Source organism: Ahaetulla prasina, chromosome 1 (assembly GCF_028640845.1).
Source record: "Ahaetulla prasina isolate Xishuangbanna chromosome 1, ASM2864084v1, whole genome shotgun sequence".
Taxonomy (NCBI): Eukaryota; Metazoa; Chordata; class Lepidosauria; order Squamata; family Colubridae; genus Ahaetulla; species Ahaetulla prasina.
The window spans coordinates 32,559,245-32,583,154 of NC_080539.1; the positions used below are offsets into that span (position 1 = coordinate 32,559,245).

The 23,910-nt window shown below is 37.0% G+C and overlaps 1 protein-coding gene across 3 annotated transcripts in view; it reads left to right on the forward strand.

The window, feature by feature from the left end:
• FZD3 (frizzled class receptor 3) overlaps nt 1–13,111 on the forward strand; it is a 31,134-nt gene extending 18,023 nt beyond the window's left edge. Inside the window, exons 3-7 of one of the 3 annotated variants that reach the window (XM_058164766.1) lie at nt 950–1,146; nt 2,439–3,456; nt 7,819–7,967; nt 8,962–9,195; nt 11,403–13,111. In XM_058164766.1, coding sequence (XP_058020749.1) covers nt 950–1,146; nt 2,439–3,456; nt 7,819–7,967; nt 8,962–9,195; nt 11,403–11,601 — 1,797 coding nt within the window. In that variant the 3' untranslated portion in view covers nt 11,602–13,111. Of the gene's footprint in view, nt 1–949; nt 1,147–2,438; nt 3,457–7,818; nt 7,968–8,961; nt 9,196–11,387 lie in introns of those variants that run through there. The other 2 variants (XM_058164765.1, XM_058164767.1) reach the window with 2 other exon arrangements.
• Nucleotides 13,112–23,910: the final 10,799 nt, after the last annotated feature.

Sequence of the window (23,910 nt, forward strand, 5' to 3'; positions counted from 1 at the left end):
GTCTGAATGTGTAGCATTTTCTTGTCTGGCTGATATGCTTTATCAGTATATCTTATGAAAGCCTATTACCGTGATGGCAAACCTATGGCACACAGAGCCCTCTCTGCAGGCACGCCAGCCTTCTCCCAACCCAGCTCCACTGCGCATGTGCACACCTCCTACTGGCCAGTTGGTCTTTGGATCTCTGCCACGCATGCGGGGGGGGTGCATGCAGGGGACATGCACACACATGTGCAGGGGCGCATGCACGGGGGCGCTCGCATTGCATTTTAGGAATTTTAGGAATTCACAGGTGTGCACACACATGTGCCCTGTTTTGGGCCTGGAAGCCATTCTGCACCAACATGGAAGCCAAAACGGGGTGCTTCCCACACCCTGTTTTGGACCTGGAAAGCTCCTGCACCAACCTGGAAGCCAAAATGGGGCATGGGGGGCAGAGCACATGCATGCACATGTGCGGGGCACTTGCATTGCATTTTGGGGGTTCGCGCACACGTGCATACATTCACATGCATTTGCGCGTTTTGGGCACTTGGCACCAAAAAGGTTAACCATCACTGGTCTATTATATTACTAACATATTACGATGCAGATCAACAGTAATATACAGGTAGGCATCATGGAATTTATTAATTTATAAATCTTATTGTATAATTATTATATAATTTATTGTATAACTGATTGGGAGAGGATGGATCATGTTCTTGGCAGATGAGCAGCATTCAGCTTTATATCACAAATTACATAGGTTATATTAGTCAGAAATGGCACAGTAAAAAATAGTTAATGTTATTGAACTTTTTTTTGGAACTTTTTTGTCAGATATATGTATTATTTTACCTGTTTTCTCAAACCTGTGTAAGGATTCTGAGAAATCACAGTACACAATATAGAATTTGGTTGTTGAAATATTGTCCCAGAGCCTCTTATTTTTACTTCTTTTTTATAGCCATTTCATCCTATGGTAAACCTTGATTGTTCCCGAGACTTTCGACCATTCCTATGTGCTCTCTATGCTCCTGTTTGCATGGAATATGGTAGAGTCACCCTCCCATGTCGCAGAATTTGTCAACGAGCATATAATGAATGTTCAAAGCTCATGGAGATGTTTGGTGTGTCTTGGCCTGAAGACATGGAATGCAACAGGTGAGTGAATCCTTAGGATTTGTGTTTATTAAAATTACTACTTAAAATTACTATTACATTAAAATCGTCTACTATGTAATTTTTTGCAAGATGTATTTTCAGACAACATGTCATACGCAGTCCTGAGCTCCCTGCTCTCATATATATTCAAAGCTATATTTTCATACTTGAAAAGTTTTACATTAGTTTTTAATCAATAATGGAGTTAGAAAAATGGATTTGCAATGTTTTCCAGCCCATCCTAAGCACAGTTTCTTTAGAGAACATATTGCAAGCTCTGGTGAATGCTTTTGGAAGACACTGCAGCCTGCCTTTGTCAAAACTGGAAGCAGCTTCTACATAGGGGTACCACTTGTATAGAAGCCTCTTCTGGCTTTTGTAAGTGACAGATAGAAGCCAAGTATAAACTTGAAAGCAATTACATTGGCCTTTATTTCGATGAAAAGAAATACGTAACTTCCACAGTACAAATGACTGAGGGAAATCATGCCTACAGACTATTGCAGTCCAGTTGTTAGATTTCAGAATTAAAGTCTGAAAAATATGGGATAGAATATTTAGTAGAGTTGAAAGATGTTGTATAAATACTAAGACAAAACTGAAAAAAGAATGCAATAAATTAATGAAAAATACAGGAGCAGAAGTATAGGAATACATCTGTGTTATTTATATGTTTAATCAGGAAAAGTATATTTTGGTTAGATCTAATTGGCTAAGCAGTGATATATTAGTATTTCAGATATTTTATATATTATGCTGACTCTTAATAACAATGTGTTTTGGCTAAAGGACCCTGTGATGCAGATTGTGTAAGGCAAGACATTCCAGATTTGTTTCTGAAGTGTTTGTATTCTAAAATTGATTGAAGACAGTGAAAACTGCAATGGACATGGCAAATTCCAAATCCTTACTAATTCCAAAAGTATACACACAAAGCAGTAGCCTTTTTCTATTATTCATTTAAATGTTTTAAGATGGTTGATTGATTGATTTTCTTGGTTAGCTACAAAAATCAAGATAAATGTAGTTGACTAGATCTATTTAATATGAAATCAGGCAAATCTTCAGCTATAAGCCTCTGAAAAGAAGCTGGTACTGATAGTTGGATATATGAAATTATTAATCTAAAATTTGTATAAAAATTTGATTTCTATCCATAGAATTCTATAATTTAATTTTATCTCTTCTTAGACTATTCCGTCAAATCAATTCTTTTTTAAAGAACCAGAACAGGCAGAAATGCTTGCTTATCTTTAAAAATTATTACAAGTCCTTTGGTTTTGCTGTTATAGGTTCCCAGACTGTGATGAGCCTTACCCTCGCCCCATTGACCTCAATGTAGCTGGGGAACCAACAGAAAAGGCAACAGTGGAAGTGCAAAGAGACTATGGTTTTTGGTGCCCTCGAGAACTGAAAATAGACCCCGATCTGGGCTACACATTCCTGCGGGTACGGGACTGCTCCCCTCCTTGTCCAAATATGTACTTTAGACAAGAAGAACTTTCTTTCGCACGGTACTTCATTGGTGTGATCTCCATTGTCTGCCTTTCCGCTACCTTGTTCACTTTCTTGACTTTCCTGATTGATGTCACAAGATTTCGCTATCCAGAAAGACCCATAATCTTCTATGCTGTTTGTTACATGATGGTGTCCCTCATTTTCTTCATTGGCTTTTTGCTAGAGGACCGGGTTGCCTGCAATGCTTCTGGCCCTGCCACTTACAAGGCTTCCACAGTGACACAGGGCTCTCACAATAAAGCATGCACCATGCTTTTCATGGTGCTGTATTTCTTTACCATGGCTGGGAGCGTTTGGTGGGTGATTCTTACCATCACTTGGTTTTTGGCAGCTGTCCCAAAATGGGGTAGTGAAGCCATTGAGAAGAAAGCCCTCCTCTTCCATGCTAGTGCATGGGGCATCCCTGGAACCCTTACCATCATTCTCCTAGCTATGAATAAAATAGAAGGTGATAACATCAGTGGCGTGTGTTTTGTTGGCCTTTATGATGTAGATGCCTTGAGATACTTTGTTCTTGCTCCTCTCTGCCTGTATGTGGTGGTTGGAGTTTCTTTGCTACTTGCTGGCATCATTTCTTTAAATCGGGTTCGTATTGAAATTCCCTTAGAGAAGGAAAACCAGGACAAGTTGGTGAAATTTATGATTCGGATTGGCGTCTTCAGTGTACTGTATCTTGTGCCACTCTTGGTTGTCATTGGCTGCTATTTCTATGAACAAGCTTACCGAAGTGTGTGGGAGACAACATGGATTCAAGAAAGGTGCAAGGAATATCACATACCCTGCCCTTATCAGGTAAGTGAGCCTATCTCTTAAATCATTTCCTTATGGTCAATTCCTTTTGTGTCCCTCAAGGCAGAAAGCATGCTGTTTTTTCTATAACTTTGGTACCAGTCTCCTGCAATATATTTATCAAATAAAAATATACTAGCTGGCATAATTAGCTGCCTAGAAATATGACTCAGAAGAAATCCAGTTTTCAAAACTGAAAACTGACATTGAGAATGTGAACATGAATGTGGATTTTTAGAAGGTACGATCTTCAGAGAAAATAGAATCATTTGTATTGTATTACTTTAAATGCCCTGAAATAAAAAGTCCTTCAGTTAATAAATGGGGATATTAAAACAATTTAAATACACTAGGCACTAAACATGTCCATATAGAATTGCACACAGTACTTTTCTGTAGGTTTACAGTATAAAGATAGACATCTAAGCACTTGCCAAACATGAAAAATGATCAGAAGTATACACTGAACATGCGAAATGACTGTTAGGTAGTTGGGGGAAATACACACCAGCATGAAATGGAGAGGTTGGTTTAATGAACAGAAGCAATCTTTATTATAGTATCTTGAATAGAACTTATTCAGAAGGAATGAATTACAATTGCTTTGCTATTAAATGCCTTTTCTTTTAAGCTGATAAACTGCTGTTATGAGATGGTAAATAAGATTCTGGAATAATAGTGCTTTCTTTTGAGTATATCTCACTAGGTCATATTTGAAAAAAGGGTCATTTGTGATAGATTTCCAACTTTGGAATTCCAGTCTCCAATCATAAATAGCATATTTTACTTGCATGTTCTGTCAATTTTACATTAATCTTGAACATAAAATATATCAGCCTCCTCTTCTAGTTTGGTATTCCAATGTAATAAATTGAATATCATAATGCTGTAGTATAGTCTTTTGTGGCTGAAATTTGAGAATAAAATGTGTCAAAAATACTTTTGATACTAACCAAAGAAATTCTGTTCAAGCAAGAGTAATCTATGTGGTTGCTAGTAGTTGGAAACAACTTAATGGCACGTTTTTTATCTATCTATCTATCTGTCTGTCTGTCTGTCTGTCTAATATTCCTCCTTTATTTTTATAAATAACTCCAGATAGCTCCTTCTTTCTCATATTTTTCTCACAACAACTCTATGAGGTGTGTTGAGCTGAAAGAGAGTGGTTGGCCCAAAATCACCCAACTGGCTTTCATGCCTAAAGTGGGACTAGAACTCTAAGCCAAAACCCAACAAACCACACTATGGCTTAGATAATGCTTAGTGCCCATTGCTTGAAATGTAGATTGTAAATGTAGATTGTATTGGTCTATTTGATGTTTCCCATCACTAGATCTGGGGTGGTTCTTGGGCATACTCCTTTTAACTATGCGGAATAGCACATAAGTAAATGACGATCCTGAGGGTTTTTTTTAATTTATGACATTTATATAATCATCCATCTCACAATGAAGTAACAATAGGCAGCTTTCAATAAAAACAATAATAAAGAACAAAATGTTAAAAACTGCAATTAAAAGATATCAACAGTATTATTAACCATAAGATAATGGAGCCAGTCTCACCTTATGCCCCTTCTTGCCATACAACCATAGAGCTTGATAGGAGATAGAGGAAGAGAATTAGGATAGCCACTCCCTAGAATCAGCCAGACTATGTCCGTTGGGGTAAGGTTTAATCTGGCTAAATTCCACCTATTGAGTACAAAGAAATAAGGAACTGAACTTTGACTGGATTGTTCTATGTCATTCTTGGACTGAGCTCGACAAGTGCAATCCTATAGAGTCCAAAGAAGCATAATTCCTGAGCTAGAGGGTACAAATATCAAGAGCCAGTCAGTCTTGCCAGGGTTTAGCTGAAATCTGTTGTTCTTCATCCCCACAGTATCCAATCATTGGAATAGAACATCAACAGTGCCTTTTAAGTCAGCAGGGGCAGAAATGTATACATGCAGATGATACCTCTCTCCATGGTGATGGAGGATCTCATCCATGGCTTCCAGGGTGGATAAAAATTGATGATTTTTTATAAAAAAATTAAAAAATTCAATTTTTATATTTAAATCGGATTTTTTTAAATCAAATTTATTTTAATAAAATGCCTTTGGAGTAAAAAAAATCTATCTAAAGATAATTTTCTATTTAAGATACATTAATAATTTAGTTTATTCAGCATGAAATGGAGCTTAGTTATGTAGCATGAGGCTGTATATTCTGCAATATTGGGACTGTCAGTGAGTCAAGTGGGTCAGAGGGACATAGATGACAGTTGCTGTTTAAAAATTATGATTTAAATCAAGTTGATTTAAATCAAGTCTTCTTACTAGTGATTTAAATCATGTTTTAAATCAAATCCACCCAAATGGCTTTGTGTAAATTTTTATCCTGCGCTTTACTTTTTATATTGAGAATTAAGCTTCCTAGTCTAGCAGATTATTTTTCTCTTGATATGAAGCATCATAGTCTAATTTAGGGACTATTTGACTCAAAATACATTCTTTTTTATATGTAAAGTTATTCTTCAGGGATAAATATTTAAATAATCTTAGATTATAATTGTTCACTTTCTCTCACCATCTGGTGTGTTTTATTATGTCATTTAAATTATTGATAAGGGGCTAAAGGAAGCAGCTGCAATTTGAAATTTGAGAAATCAAAAATCCAACGAACACCCCTAGCTTTTAATGGCTACACAGAATGTTTGTCTCTTAACACACTGTACAATACCAATTGCAGAAATAAAGCTCAAACTATAGCACTGCATTTTTAGATGAGTTTCTATCCACAAGGTTCAATAGTCAGTTCACTGACTAACCATTTCTTGATGCCCTTCTCTAATAACTTCAATACCACGTTGTCCTGGAACCATAAGAGATTCAGAAAGCATTGACAAAGCTGAAAGTTTGAAAAAAACCTCCAGATTTCTATGTTCAGGCTGTCCAGCTCAATATTTGATATTTACCAAATATTGCTGAAGCACAAATAATTAATATGAGGACCCAGATTGTTGGGGGCAATAAGTTGACTTTGTATATAATATACAAATGGATGAAGACTATTGCTTGACATAGTGTAAGCCGCCCTGAGTCTTCGTAGAAGGGCGGGATATAAATGCAAATATATACACACACACACACACACACATACATACATACATACATATAAATAAAGCAAGCTTGCAAATAAGGTATCCATGTTGACCTTTTTGTAGAATCATATGAACAACTGCCTTTTCCTCACTACTTTAATACCATTCTCAATCCAGCAATGATTCCTAAATTAATTGTACAAATTAAAAATGAAGGTATTGAGAACACTAGTTCAAGAAAACAACTCCTTTTTTAATGTGTCTCATGCAGGAGTTCTAGGGATGAAGTTCTATATGGTGCTATTGCCAAGGATTTTCTTTGGGTAGTGTCACATGAACCTATTACCTAATCACAATAGGGACATTTCTAGACCGGGATGCCTTGTGCACGGTCACTCATGCTCTCGTGACATCTCGGTTGGACTACTGCAAAACATGGGGCTCCCCTTGAGGAGCACCCGGAGACTCCAGGTAGTTCAGAATGCAGCTGCGCGGGTGATAGAGGGAGCCCCTCGTGGCTCCCATGTAACACCCCTCCTGCGCAGACTGCACTGGCTGCCTGTGGTTTTCCGGGTGCGCTTCAAGGTTTTGGTAATGATCTTCAAAGCGCTCCATGGCATAGGGCTGGGTTACTTACGGGACCGTCTACTGCCACCGAATGCCTCCCACCGACCCGTGCGCTCTCACAGAGAGGGACTCCTCAGGGTGCCGTCGGCCAGGCAGTGCCGACTGGCGACACCCAGAGGAAGGGCCTTTTCTGTGGGGGCTCCCACCCTCTGGAACGAGCTTCCCCCAGGACTTCGTCAACTTCCTGACCTTCGGACCTTCCGCCGCGAGCTTAAGACACATCTATTCATTTGCACAGGACTGGACTAGGGTTTTAAATTTTTAAATGACTAAATTTTAGCTTTGGTTTTAAATTGGGTTTTATTATTTATATCTTATTTTAAATATTTGGCCTTTATAATAAGTTTTTTAGATGAATGTTTTATTTTGTATATTTGTGTGTTTTTATATGGCTGTACTTACCCTGAGTCCTTAGGGAGATAGGGCGGTATAGAAATACGAATAAATAAATAAATAAATAAAATTTAAATTGACTTAAAGTGATTTATCTACATTCGGATAAAATGGATTTTCCGATAAGCAGTTTTGGATAATAAAGGAAAAGGTTTGGGTATACTTAAGTCTATAGTAATTATTTTTAAAGGACTTAATACATGGAATTGTATCTGTACAGCCCTTTGTCTGCTTGTTACACTTGCCTCTTTTTTACAGGTTACCCAGATGAGTCGACCGGACTTGATCCTCTTCCTTATGAAATATCTGATGGCCCTCATAGTGGGAATCCCATCAGTCTTTTGGGTTGGAAGTAAAAAGACTTGCTTTGAATGGGCCAGCTTTTTTCATGGGCGCAGGAAAAAAGAGTGAGTTGAAGTCCATATACTTGGAAGGTGGGGAAGGTTGAAATATATGAGAAGGCAAATTTGCCTTTTCTAGTTGATACATTAAGCCAAAGTCCATAAATGTCATACCTGCCTACTGCCACTACTTGTGCTTTCAGAATTAAAAATGAATCCAGAAACACCTTCTAACTATAAACTTGATTTTAGGAGGTATGCAACTCTACCCCATTACTTGAATTCTTCTGCCCAGGAAATACATTTTCCATTGATTTTAATTCCTGAGTTTTCAGCTTGTTTCCCCTCGTCAGTTCCAAAAGCATCTGTTTTGGATTTATGGGTTAAAAAAAAGGTCAAGTTGCCATATATTGATGTCATTGAATTCCAAAACGGAAGGTGACTTTCCTTGGCAATTTTATGAACTATAAATGTTAATAGCATGGGCAATAAAACCATGGTGGTGCAGTATTGCAGTACTGAATGCAATATTGCAGGCTAACTCTGCCCACAATTTGGAGTACGATCCTAATGTGCTTGAGGTTAACTCAGCCTCCCACCCTTCCAAGGTTGGTAAAATGAGGACCCAAATTGTTGGTGGCAATATGCTGGCTCTGTAATAACATTATTATTAAATGTCTGCATTATTTTCCAGGACCAATTTCCCAGGTACAATTAATACTGTACCTCCCAAAGCTTGTTATATTGGTTAGATGGCAGCTAGTCTACAGTAGCCATATGGAATGACCAAATTGTGCCGAAGGACATAATAGCTTATATCTGTTTGGTGGCTGCAATATTCTGAGAGTGATACAGTGCAACTGCTGTAATTGTAATGGTAATTTTTGACCATTTTCAATCTGTCTTTCATGCATTGTCTTAATTTTGAATGATACAGGTATAACAGAAATATGCACTTCTGAATTCATGTAGTATAGTCAGAGCTTACTGTTGCCTAGCTTCTTCTACATGCTGCTGCTTCCATTTGCCTTTTGGTGTTAAACTGATTTATATTTACCAGGGTTGTTAATGAGAGCCGGCAAGTACTTCAGGAACCCGACTTTGCTCAGTCTCTCTTGAGAGATCCAAATACACCCATAATTCGCAAATCCAGAGGGACTTCCACCCAAGGGACTTCTACTCATGCCTCCTCTACACAATTGGCTATGATGGATGACCAGCGAAGCAAAGCAGGCAGTGTGCATAGCAAAGTCAGTAGCTACCATGGCAGCTTGCATAGGTCACGAGATGGCAGGTGAGGAAATTAAAATGTTATCCTGTAAATACCATACATAAGCAGAGTGTAATAAAGTGTAAAAAAATTCTTATCAAAGCCAGGGCAGTATGAATTCAGGGGAAATGATTGAGTCAAGGTTCCTAATGATAACATGTATGCAGTTATTCTTCCTTCTACCTACTGTATGCTAATTTGGAATAAAATTTAGCTAGTTGTATTCTAGGGCTTAAGCTATCTTTCCCTAACCTGGTATATTCCTAATGTAATGTAAGATCATTGTGAATGTATGAAACATATCTAGAGGACATCATTTGAGGAAGTCGGTTTTTGGTTGAGTTTCTGTTACAAGATCTCCACATTTAGAGAAATTCAGTACAAATTAGGAAGTCAAATGCTCTAATTCTTAGCAATTCCATTCTGTAATATATTCAGTGATATATAACTAATTAATGAAGGCAATCATGTCTAGAGCATTTTATAACCATTCCAGAATGCAAGTTATATATATATATCCTACCCAGTTGGTTATTAAATATGAATTAATTCCAGATTTAATAATACAGCAGTAGAATGCCTTCCAGCATATTTCATGCAGAAAATTCTGGAATTACAGGTTGAAATCTACAGTTCTGGAGGGCAGCCAGGTAGAGAAAAGATGGAATTGGCTGTTAATTAAATGGCTGTCAGTAATACATTTCGAAAAAGCCATTTCTCAATCTAACCATATTGTGAACTATCATCCTGTCTCCAACCTTTTCCTTTGGTTGCTGCAAAGGGCCTTAGAGCCGTGATGGTGAACCTATGGCACACGTGCCAGAGGTGGAACGCAGAGCCCTCTCTGCTGGCACACAAGCCATTGTTCCAGGTCAGATCTCCGTGGTGTTTCTTTCATGAGCTTCTGTTTCTCTGCGAAAGAAAAAGATCTTACCTCTTGCCACCCTGCCGGTGTTGGGATGCCCCGCTTCCCACAGGGCAGCTGGTGTTTGGGTCTCTGCTGTGCATGCATACATCTACGTGCACACCTTCCAGTTTGGGCATGTGCGCACACGCAGTTTAGGCACTCTGTGTCTAAAAGGTTCACCATCACTGACCTAAAGGAAATGGATATTTAGTTCCTTTTCAGTTAGGCTCAGACCCAGGCAAATAACAGAGAGCATTGGTTACTCTGGTAAAGAACCTGTGTTGGAAACTTAAAGGAGGCTCTCTTAGTTCTATTAGACTGGTCATGGTATCTTATTGGATTGTCAATAATGATTGAGGGTTGTAGATTCATTTTTATCACAGTAGGTAGCTCCAGTCAGTATTGCTGGGGAATGAGTTGTCGACCTTATATGTCAATATTGGCTACTATATGGCCCTTCTCTCCCTACTCTTCTTTTTAACATTTATAAGAAGTTGCTGGAAGAGGTCACCTGTTAGTTTCTCAATATACGGATGATTCTCAACTTTACATTGTGCCCCAGAATGAATTGGAGACATAGTAATAATTTTAACCCTATCTTTGGAAAGATAGAAACAAAGATAAGAGTTGATACTTGTCCAGAAATGTTTGCATAATGGTTCCATCTCCAAATATGGATGATGTTTCATTCATTCTACCTATGAATGCATGACCAGAAAGATATTCACTCAACTGAAATTGGTGCACCAATTTCTGTCTTATTTGGATCAAGCTGTTCTGAAAACAAAATAATTATAACATGCTTTATAATCAGTCTTTGAAAAATGATTCAAAAGCTTTAATTAGTATAAAATGCAGTGACCAGGCTGCTAGCAGTGCTACTATCTTGGTTTTATACCAGTTTCTTGGGGTTACTGCAGCAGCTGCCAATATGATTCTGATCTAATTCCAAAGTGCTGGTTTGGCCATTAAAGCTCCATATTACTTGGCCCCAGAGCACCTTAGCGACTATCTCCCCCAAGTAGCATTTTCCTTCTTCATGCATGCATGCATGCAGGGAAAAGATGTCAGTTATGTTCCCATGAGAACCCAGATCCTCATTTCCTGTTACGACATTCATGCTTTAGAACATTTTGCCCATGAGGTTTCCCTGACATCCATTCTCCCAGTTTTCTAGAAGAGAAAGTTTGGATTAAACTGCAGTACATCTAAGTTTTGCTTATCTAATTTATATATTTGGGAGGTAACTGGAATATTTTCAATGTATATGTATCTGTATTACTAAAACAGATAAGTCTTTATGAATTAGATATACCCCCTGCAGTTACCGTGGAATTGAAGATCGACTACCTCATGGCAGTATGTCCCGATTGACTGACCACTCCAGGCATAGCAGTTCCCATCGGCTCAATGATCAGTCACGTCACAGTAGCACCAGAGACCTCAGTGGAAATCCAGTAACTCACATAACTCATGGCACCAGCATGAACCGAGTTATTGAAGAGGATGGGACCAGCGCTTGATCTGCACTTCTTTTCCCATCTCACACTTATTTTTAAATGAACGGCATCCATTTCATATCAAAATAATATATCAGCTTTTACTCCTCTTATCAGCCAGAATGGCACCCATTTCGGTCAGTACCTTTTCCCTGTAGCTCAAGATTTCTTAGGAAGACTGCCTCTAAGCAAGTCTGTAGTTGATCAAGTCTACAAGTTAACTGTGGGTGCATTTAAGATTGGCTACTATATTTATTTGTTGATGTTTTCCCCGTATTTTCTAAAAAATCCCCATGCATCTATAAGTGACAGACTATGAAGGCTCTATGAAAATTTCCCAAAGTAGAAGACTAGGTTTGCTTTTTTGTGGAGGGAGAGATCTGTTTTGCTTTTTTCCATTCTAATAAAATAATAAACTAGTTACGTTATTCTCCCGAGACACAGAATGTAGGCTGCATATTAAAAACTGTATAGAGATTATTAGTGAATGCACTGGAAAAAAAGGAACAAAAGGAAAAAAAATAGCAAAAGTCTTAATATTGTTGGCTCTTAATTTAACTTCTGGTTTTGATGGAGAGGGAGGGACATTTAGTGTAAAGTTTCTTGTATTGTTTGTGTTTTGGTAGAAAATATTCCAATTTACTACTAGTTTTCAAAGAAAAGCAAAGTGGAATTGGTTCTTAATTATCAAACTCAACACCTTCAAAATTCTCATTGAATAGGAGAGAAATAGGAATAGGAGAGAAATTGATTTCTTAATATAGCAACTAATGTAGCCTTTAGGAATATTACAAAAATTCCCCCATGCTTCAGTTCTTTCAGCATCAGTGCCTTGAACGTTTCATTCTATATCTACCCTGTTGCCCCGAAAATAAGACCTCCCCGATAATAAGCCCAGTTGGGCTTTTGAGCGCATGCGCTAAAATAAGCCTCCCCCCAAAAAATAAGACCTCCCCGAAAATATTTAAACACAGAGCTAGAAATCAGATAAGACGGCAAGAGGATCCCCATCTTGCTCCATGCACCCCAAAATAATAAGACCTCCCTGAAAATAAGACCAAGCGCTTATTTCAGGGTTCAAAAAAATATAAGACAGGATTTTATTTTTGGGGAAACACAGTATTCTAGGACATTTTGGGAGGAAAGAGTTAATGAAAAATTTCAAAGAATCGTGAGATTTTTTTTGAGAAATGAAGGGCAAGAAGATCCATAAAATAATAAGTACTTTGAATAATCTGTTATTCTGTTTATGAAGAATATTTGCTCAGCCCTGCAGAAAGCCATTGAGGAGAAAATGTTGAATTCAATCATCTTGAGTCCCAAACTCAAGATACGCATATGGAAACCAGACGAACAAATGCAGCCAAACCATTCAATGTACATATTGTAAGAAGCTTTTTGAATTCAACTGCCCAATTGCAAAGTACTAGCTTTCAGCTTATTATTTCAAAGTTCTTTGATATTTAGGGACCACTTCAAGATTAACAGCAGTGAGACTATAATTCCAGAATAGGGATTTTTCTCATTTGAAGATGCAACTCAAAATTTATTGTACAAGACAATAAGACCAGTTAAATAGAATGTGTTTTATCTCCAAGTTAAAAGTACAAGCAATGAGTTCTTAACTGCAGTGCAAACCAGCTATAGTTTTGTATTCATTCTCACTTATGAATGATACGCACATGAGCAATTTAATTATGCAAACCTACAGTTCTTAATTAAAACATTGCCCATGCTTGTCTTGGACAGTGAATTTGATTTTTCTAAGGCAGCTATTGGCATGAGTTAAGGAAGCACTTGTTTGTGTTTAAATCTACCTCATCTATTGCTCTAATACTACTGCTGGGAAATGATTATTCTGCTTCTTTTTCTTAATATGCACCATCCCTTATATCAACTTTTTATATATATAATGGAGAACAAATATGCTAGGTATCTGAATTTAATGACAAACCATTTCATTCTTGGTTCATCAAGAAAAGTAACCGGTGCTGAAATACTTTGGAGCTACAAGAATTAGGCTTAGTATTATTTTAAATTCTAATTTATAAATTGTGAAGTGCCAGATCAGCCGTTTTGTAACTTGATTAGGTGCTTTAAACCAATTGGGATCAAGCTAATGTTAATTATGAGAATATAATTATGAGGAAGCCTGAACACCATCCAAACCATGGTAAGCAAGGATTTTTTTTCTGTTCTTGTTCTAGCAAAATTTGCAATATTTGCATTTCAAGAGAAATATTACTATCAAGGGAGTTTTCCATAAAATGTAAATATAATGTAGGTAGCCCTTGTTATTTATGGTGGTTCTATTCCAGTCTTAACAGCCATTGATAACAGAATTATGCATAACAAGACTTTGAAGAAATATACTTTATTCATGAGCAAAGTCCACCATTATTTTGTGCACGCCTAAATACCTCCCACTAAAAAAATACTCTAGAAATCTTCCAAATAGAATAATGAATCAAAGATCAAAGCTATCAAATCCTTTTGCAAATAATAAAATCTGATCTGTATTTACTAACCATAACTAATGGATTACAGATAACAAAGATCACCTGTACCAACTTCAGAGAAGTGGGATTGTTAGATCAGAACTAGGGTAAGACAAGTTAAACTTCCAGTCTAGAGTCTGCTTGGGTTTTTGCACAATTCCTGTTTTTTTAAATATAATATATATATATATATATATATACACACACACATACATATATACACACACTCTACATAATTCAATCAGTGCAACAAACGTCTGATTTAACTCTTAAGGCAACACAATTATTAAATATCCAGCAATATTTGTTTGTTTTTTGTCTTGGCAAACAGCAGTCCCCAAACTACATAATTCAAAATAGGCAAAAATAAAAATCTCCATTAGGGGAAAATATCTGTAGAGTTTTAGAAAATTTTAAAAGATCTAGTAAAATATTTTTTTCTTAACATCTTTACAATTTGAGTCAGCATGGATTTCCATAGATATAACTCACTCAGAAAAAAAATTGTCCTAGAAAACAACAACATAGTTAGCTTTTACATTCTAGTCAAAGCTAACACGTCAGCTGCCTTTTTCTATTAATGGAGGGCAGTATGGAGCCAAGAGAGTTCCCATAGCTATATATCAAAGCCGCTTACAAGAAAGCAGCAGACAAAAAAAACGCCACATTCTTTTTTCCATTAATACCTACCCTTTAAATCTGAGATGTATATGCCAACCAGTATTGCTTCTTCAAAAACTGTATTGGGGTATCTACACTTCTCAACTGTTGAAATTGGGGCAAGTTCCTGTAAGTGTTGTACCTTGATGAAGGTATCTTTTCTTTTATGTACTCTGAGAGAGCATATGCACCAAGACAAATTCCTTGTGTGTCCAATCACACTTGGGCAATAAAAAATTCTATTCTATTCTATTCTCTTTTCACCTTCATTACTCAATGAGGCAGGCATTCTTCAAAATCACTCTCTTTGCATCATACTGCCTACCTCCTCAGGCAGCTTGCCTGACCCCCCTATTTTCTTTCAGTTAACCATATTTAAGTAGTGCTGGATAAAACATTTATGTGGCATTTTTATAAAATGCTATATTCAGACAGTACACAGAAAATCATATATTCTGATCATGCAGTCGATCTGTATAACTTCTCAAAACTAGAATGTGTTTTGCATTGGGACTTTGATGTGGCCAAAATAGAAAATTCTGGGCTTAATACATTATGTTTATATCAACAAATAAAAACTAATTTGCAATCTCAAGTACTTTTTAAAGAATATTAATAAAACACAATCCAAGTAATTCTAGGAATTCCAAGGCACTTCTGCCACTTTGGACTCCATCTTGCATACCTGAAACTGCTAGACCCAAAGCATCTGTTTTTTCCTCCCTGCTCAGGAGCTGTGGAAATAAGATTGTTTAGACCAGTTCTTCAATTTACTTTCTCATGTACAACAAATAGTATCCTGGGTTAGCAATGCTGTCACCATAAACCAAACAGTTTGAGGCTTTATTGTCAGCAGAAGGCTTTTTATTTTATTTTATTTTTGGAAATCACAATAGACTTAATCTTTGGTTTTACAAAGAATTTGTTTTTCTCTCTTGCAAAATGACACCAAGCAAAAAAATTAAGCTATATTTAGCATTAGCTTGTTACTTGGAGTTTTTCTTTTAACTGACTGGGACAAGCATCCTTGGAATGGTGGTATGTAAAATCTATGTCCAATTTTAAATATAAGTTATGCAGATCACTCTTGTGGCTCTTTATATATAAAGAAAACTGACTTAAAATGAAACATAAGCTAGTTTTAGTAGAATGGCATCTGGGCTCCCATTTGTTCCCCTTGCTGAGAAGCATCAGTTGCCCATTCCCCAATTTTGATTTAATTATGTCACTGTTGCAGATAATGTTGCAACTATAACATATATAGAATATTGAACAATTTAGTAATTAAGCCAGTTTCTGTCAGATCTGGCATAGTTAGGCAAAGATAAGTCTTTGTTCTAGAAAAAAAATAGTTCAGCCTTAGCACAAAACACCTGTATTTAATGTTGTAATTTGTATAAAATAACTTGATGGGTATCAGCTACTTTTTGCCAGTGCAGAAAAACCAAATTGAAGTAGCAGATAAAGAAAAGATTGTTTACTTCCTCTGATTTTTTATATAATTTCTTTCAGGAAAATTTTTCACAAATTCTAGTACTTCTAATTAATACTATTATTGCGTGGAGGGGGGGTTGTTAATATTTCTTTAGAAAATCAGGTTTATTACCTTTATCTGAAATTGTGATTTGAGTATGAGATAGATTTGAATACACCAGCATGGTACCTGATCTCCAATGCTAACAATTCAACTTGCACTAAATTCCTTGTAGATTTGATTCCTCATGTACAATAAGCCAGTGTCCTACTCAGTTTTATTTTTTTTTAGCACCTTAACTGTGCATGTACAAATGGTTACCATAGCATTGATTAAGCATTTTGTTTTTGTTTTTTAAAGACTATTTAGAATTTTTAATAAAAAGGCTAAAATGAAAACTTTGAAGTGTTTGTTACTTCTTTAAACATCTAGGGAGAAGAATAAACTGCAAAGATATATATAGAATGTGCAGGCTTTTAAGGGGAGTGCAGAATTTTGCCATATCCCAGGAGATACATCAAGACTTGCTTTATTTCATGGCAGATTCAATTCTAAAACTGAAAATACAGGTTTTCCCTGGCTTGTAAATCCGTTTCCCACTAATATTGTTAGTTGCTTGACATAATTCCATGACCCAATAAAGCTTTAAAGTAGTGCACCAGAAACCAAATCCCTTTTTATTCCAAGTAAGAATTGCAGTATCAATCTTATTCATGAAAATTGGGGGATTCTTTGGTTGTTTATTTAAATCTGCTATGAGTTTTAATGTCTGCTGAATATTGGCAATAAAACCCACCATACCGGGTTTTTCACTGCAAGCTGATTATTCCCACACTATACTAAGCAGTTAGCGCATTCAAGCATGTTTTTTTTGAATAATCCAAAATTATTCAAATCTACAAAGCAAACTTAACACAGAACGCAGACAATCTTTTTGAGACTGCAGATGACATTATCATTTTCTTTTTTCCAAAAATTTATTTCCTGAAGGACACGGAGTGTGTCTGGAGACAAAAGTGAAAATGTTCCGCTTTTGGGAGAAGGGAAAAATAGGTCTGCTACATCTCAGTTTAACATACACTTTTTATCTTTGAAAACAAAAAAAGAAATTTCTTTGAATATTAATTAGTTTACTGCCAAATTTCAGTGCTGCCATCTTTACATAGTCTGGGGCATCATGTGGACTCTGGATTGCCTAGTAGTGTTCGTACCAAGTTGTATCTCCTTAGAATAGTCTTGGTATTGGACTAATAATCACATTTGTGGTCTATACATCTGCAAGTCCCTGCACTAAAGTAGATGGTTTCAGATAAGCTTCAGAAATGCATCAATTGCTTTTGGTTACTATAACCATAACAATCTCCCTCAATGGAAACTGATCCCTATTGCAGTTTCAGTTCTCAAAATTGTGGTCTGCACTTAGGAAAATCAATTTGGTTTACAGCATTAAAAGTACACACAGATGTTTTGAAAATTTGTTACAATTTTTATAAAATGTAGAGATCTAAGAGTTATTACTTTCATCAGCTGTTTGAAATTATATAGAATAAATTGACTTTATTCCTCTGCTACATTTGTATGACTTCTTGTAGGCATGCCTTTCTCTCCTTTGGCTTTGGTCAAGAGTTTCTACCAAATACCTTGAAGCGTGAAATTGCAGGATAATCCAGCTACAGATACCACCTGAAAGCTGCCAAAACTAACAAGTCTGAACAATTATGTGAATTCCACTGATAACTATCCTTTCGGAGTACTTTAACTGGTGAATGCTTTATGTGACAAAACATTGCAAAACTAAAGGAGAATGGTTGTCATACTAGTGCTTTTCTTTAAAAACAGGTAAAAATCCAGTTGTGTTACTAGCTGTCAGTGTTCAGACACAGCTAATTCCTAGCCCAAAATAGTGAATGGGAGCAAGCTTTGGACAACTGTTATTCCAACTGAACAAATGAAAAGTCCTTTGTATAAGTCAATTTTATGCAAATATTGCTCAGTTCTATATCAAACAGGTTTAACATAAATTGGATCCAAAGCAAAAATCTGACATTACAAGAGTTTCTGGAAGGTTCATAAAAGCTTGTGCTATAATAAATATGTGATTCTTTAGGCAATACCTAATATTACTTTTTGTTGCTGTTTTACCTTGTAAAAAGGTAAAACACATCACCCACGCCTGATGTGTTATATCTAAGTGTTTGATTAATTCCCATAATCTAAGTAGTCTCTACCTAGACAACTGGTTGGAGAATATGGGAGCTCAATCCAGAGCAGAGAAATAATTATGCAGTTTCTATAGAATCATTATTTTCACTTCTGGACTCTAGATATTTCTCTACCTGCATGCATTTGTATATAGTACAAATGTATAAACTTTTTGTAATATATCATTTGGGAATCATTTCATAATACATTGAAAAAGAGGGCAAAAGACAGGTAATAGTTTACACCTGAAGGTGTTACTGCAATATATGAACAATACACTATTTTTATCCACCATTATTTCTAGTTATAACAAGCAATTTTAAAGGGCTTCAGAAATGTAAAATATATTTACTGTGCTATATCTGAAGTGCTTTTCATTGGTCTGTGGAAAAAGCAGATATAGTAAACAATACCATGACACCTTTGAAAAAATGTCTCCTTTCATTTTACTTTTAACCTATTCTAGGATCTGAGTTCTGCTTGCAGGATCACTCAGCTCAGTTTAAACTTTCTAATAAAACTATCCAGCCTAGGAGCCTTGTTACATTGATAGGCTAATTGTGGCTTAGCCATTGTGCTGTTTTGCTGTCCTCTTTCAACAATTGCATATCCAGTCCTCCTAAATTGTATTAGTAAATAAGCAAAAATTAGAGGGAGCGGTGGTACTTTTCTGCCAAGGAAGTTTATCAAAACTAAGACAGAATCAGTAACAAGTTTAAGCATGATGAAATGGCTTTTTACCATAAACTACTAAAACAGCAATTTAAAATTGAATACAATTGAGATAGTGAAAGATGTTTTCTCTCTGCTCTATCTCCTCTGATTTATTGTGCAGAGATATTTAGTAATAGCTATTCTATAAATCCAAAATAAAGGACTATTGATTTTCTGAATAACAGATTTATCTTGATTTGTGGCCATATTTAATCTTCATCCATTTTTATTCTGTAATTTAGAGTACCATAATTTGTGTTTGGCCTCACATTCCCTTTCATTTTAATGTTTCCTTCATCGCTGCAAGAATTTTTATATATTTTAATATCCAATACGCTCTGAAATTCTGAAGTTTTCCAGCAGAGCGTACAAATAAATGATCCATATTGTGCACACAATATGGGATGGAAAGGGAGAGGAAGGAGAAAAAGATTGGCAGAGGAAGGGAGAAAGGGAAAGGAGAGAGAGGGAGAGGGGAAGAAATGAAGATGGAAGGAAAGGAAAAAATAAGAGGAAGAGGCCAGGACACTAAAGATGATAATAACCAGAGAGATGGGAAGAGGAGGGAGATCAGAAAGGAAAGATGGAGAAACAAAATGAGGAAAAGATGGAGAAAGGAAGCGGGGAGAATGAATTATGTCAAGATGACATAAAACTAACAGAAGGCAGGAAGGGAAGGAGCAGGGATAAAGTCAAAGGGTGGAAGAAAGGAAAAGAGATTCTGAAGAGCAGATAAGATTATGTTCTACTGCTGTAATTCTCTGCCCACTTAATTGGGAATAAAACTTGTTCATTTGCATTTTTATTCCATACTTACCATAAGAAGTCCACAATGAAGTTCACCAATAAAGAAAGCAATTTAAAATTTAGTAGCAGGTGGCTTTCAAATCATCCACTATCCCCAGCAGGCAGAAAAAGCAATCAGCTAACAGACAAAATCCCTGGGTATATACCCCAAATGAAGGTTACAGCATAGAGCAGGGCTGTCAAACTCCCGTCCTGCAGGCCAGATGCCTGGTTTAGCCTGGTTTAGCAAAGGGGGGGAAAGTCACAATATGTCCCATGACGATGTGAGTTTGACACCCCTGGCATAGAGGTTTAGATGGGCAATCTTAAGCAGCAACTTCCAGAATCGGAGCAAACATTAAAAAGGCCTTTTTGGTGATCTTGTCAAATTCACCTGTAATTCACCTGTAATTCACCTGATGAACACTGTGGAACAGGATTTTGAAGATCTTGCAGACTTACAGAAGAAGAATCCTATTCAACCAACAAATCATCTATTCAGCATTCTCAGTCACTGAGCAGTAGATCATGCAACTGAAGTCTTTCACCTGCTTCTGTGTCTGGCTACAACCAGATCATATGCAGGCAACCGGCATGTATTTATAATGGTTGCAGCATCCTGGGATCATGTGATTGCCTCTGCGACTCTTCCAAGCTGGCTTTCAACAACCAAGTCAATAAGGGCTGTCAGATTCGCTTAGTGACTGATTCATTTAATTGCAGTAATTCACTTAACAACAGTGGCAAAAAAAGTCATATAACGGGATGAAACTTACTTAACAACTGCCTTGTTTAGCAATGGAAATTCTGTCTCCTAACGGTGGTTGTAAGTTGAGTATTGAAATTCCCAGCTAGTCCTGCTTTCCATCTCTTCAGACTACCTGTATTTATATTTATTATGTCTGCTCACTGCAGAAGACCCTGGGTGACTTATAATATTTATACAATTAACAGTTAAAAACACAAAACTGCTGTTTTTTTTTTGTTTGTTTTTTTGCACCTTTGTGACTTAATAGCAATTTCTGAAAATTAAAGGTCTATGCTCAAAATCGTATCATAGACATTGAATCTGAATTAGATGGACTTGGAGCTTGCACATCAGTGGTTCATGACCTATTCCAGGAGTGTCAAACTCAAGGCCCGTGGGCTGGATGCGGCCTGAGGGGTGCTTAGATTTGGCCCATGAGGCCGCCCTGGAAACAGCAAAGGACCGGCCCGCAGTATCTCTGCCAACGAAATTGGAGCTCAGGAGGGCCGCCATTTTCAGCTGCGATGGTCTCCTGCAACTCTCTGCCAGCGAAAACGGAGTTTGGGATTCCATTTCATTGGCAAAGTGCTGGGGCCACCACATGCACCCCTGACACGAGTAAAGTTGAGCTGGCCATGCCCACCCGGCCACTGATGTCAAACATAATCCTGATGTGTCCTTCAATGAAATAGAGTTTGACCCCCCTGATCTATTCCATAATTAGTAGTTAGCCACATCCTTGCTATTTCACCTCTCTGTACCAATAATATAGTTGATTTGATTTGTTTGTGACATCTATGTATTTAGATTATATGCATGTATGTACAGTAGGTGTTGCTTTGATTGCTGGAAGACTAGGTTAGCAATGAAGAAATCAACAGACTGACAAACTGATAGGATGATTTCCTGATTCATTTCATTTCTGTTTCATAGGCCATTCAGTCTAGCTATAACTTTGACATTAGTCTCCAACCATAAGTATCACATCTTGCTTGCGTGTTCTACATCTAATTTCAGGTTGAACTTGGACTCAAAACCTCTCAACCTTATCTTTTGCATCAGTGGTTGAAGCATAAACTTAGATTGTCTTATTAAAGGATTGTTTGCAAAGCCACTGACATCATTGGACCCAAGTACTATCCTTGCTATATGCATTGCTTACTGAAAGAAAGCAATTTTTTCTTCTTTGTTTTTGGATCCTGAGCAGTAAACAGTTTGGTCGGCTGACTGAAAGTGTCCAATTTCAGTTTATTTCAATTGGGTAATGGCCAAAATGTAATGTATAGTTCATGCATTCCATGTTTCACCCTGTTAAGCTTTCCTTTGTTCATGCTTCTTTGTTCCATGTTCCCACTGTAATTCAGTCTTTGTAGCTTCAGATTATTTTTTTCCTGCATGACCACATCAGCAATTAGAGAACTAGATTTAATCAGGTCATGGCATACCATTAGTAGTCCAAAAGATAATCTTTCTGAGTAGAATTAATGTATCTGGGGGCCCATCATCCAGCGCTATCATCATCAATCACTTCATATTTTTACACACATTTTTTTCTGGTAAAATATAGGGGTGGCTTATCATTGCCTTCTCCTGTGCAGTATGAAATGAACTTTCTCACTGTCATTAAAATGATAATCTGCCTTCAACATTTTTCTACATCTCTGCTGTTCTAGCTGGGCAGCAGGGATGACTTTCATGAGTCGAATGACCCTTCAGGAATTATATATAATCCCTGGCATACATTCCCAGCATTCTTTACTCAACCCTGCAAGAACCACCATCACCATCATGTCTATGGAGATTCTCAGTAATCCAGGTCATGATTGTCCCAAAAGTGCTTTTTCAAGAGGCAACTGCACTTTGTTTTTCCTTGAAAATGTTTCAAGGAAACATTGAAACAAGAAGCTTTTGGATGAGAAGCAAAATATCATCAAGGAAAAACAAAGTCCAGCTTCCTCTTGAAAAAGCATCCTTGGGACAACCCACCACAAGGCAATGTAAGCAGGACTCATTAAATGTTTGTCAGTCATACATTATTATGAGAATTCCAAATATTGTCATTTTTTAGTAAAGAATGATTAAATAAATGCAAGCTTGTTGTGACAGCAAACTGTGTCTACTAAAAGAGGACTGTGAAAATATTTACAGACCCCTCGTATCCTGGACATAAATGGTTTCAACTCCTACCCGCAAAATGACGCTATAGAGCACTGCACAACAGAACAACTAGACACAAGAACAGTTTTTTCCCTGAGCGCCATCACTCTGCTAAACAAATAATTCCCTCAACACTGTCAAACTATTTACTAAATCTGCACTACTATTAATCTTCTCATCATTCCCATCACCCAACTCCTCCCACTTATGACTGTATGACTGTAACTTTGTTGCTTGTATCCTTATGATTTATATTGACTGCTTCCTAATATGATTTGATTGCTTATTTGTACTCTATTGTACTCTATCATTGTTGTACCGTATGATTCTTGATGAATGTATCTTTTCTTTTATGTACACTGAGAGCATATGCACCAAAGACAAATTCCTTGTGTGTCCTATCACACTTGACCAATAAAGAATTGAATTGAATTCTATTCTATTCTATTCTCCTATGCCTATTTATTTTATTTCATCAAGCATGTATTTTATGACAGATACAGGTGTAAACATAATTATAAATACATGAAAAGGATACAAATAAAAGAAAACATTAGGACAGGGATGGTAGGCATGCTGGTGCGCTTATGCACGTTCCTATTCCTATTCCTATTCCTATTCCTATTCCTATTCCTATTCCATTCTAAAAGTAGCGAACCGACAGCCTTACTGGAAAAAAAGCAATCGCCTCTGATCGTACGAGTTAATCTCTCTGAAGGCAAAAGGGCTGATTTAGGTTCACTTAAAACGGCGGTTCTCTACGTGCTTACTCGACCTGAAGAGATATCAGATCCGAGCTGCAAAAACCCTTAAAATTCCTAGATGGCAGCAAAGCTATAACTTTCTGCTTCCTCCTGCCATCCGGCCTCCGGATTTTGCAGTACGTAGCATAGGTAAAGGCCATAAGGAAGAGATGGGCAAGGATGGCCCTTTTATGACTTGTGGACTTCAACTCCCAGAATTCCTGAGCCAGTCAGAATTCTGGGAGTTGAAGTCACAAGTCACTCCTGCCATAAGGCATCAATACGCGTCTTGGCTCCGGCTGTAGCAGAATATCGTCAGTTCGAAGAGGCGGGAGGTCTGGCGCTCGACCA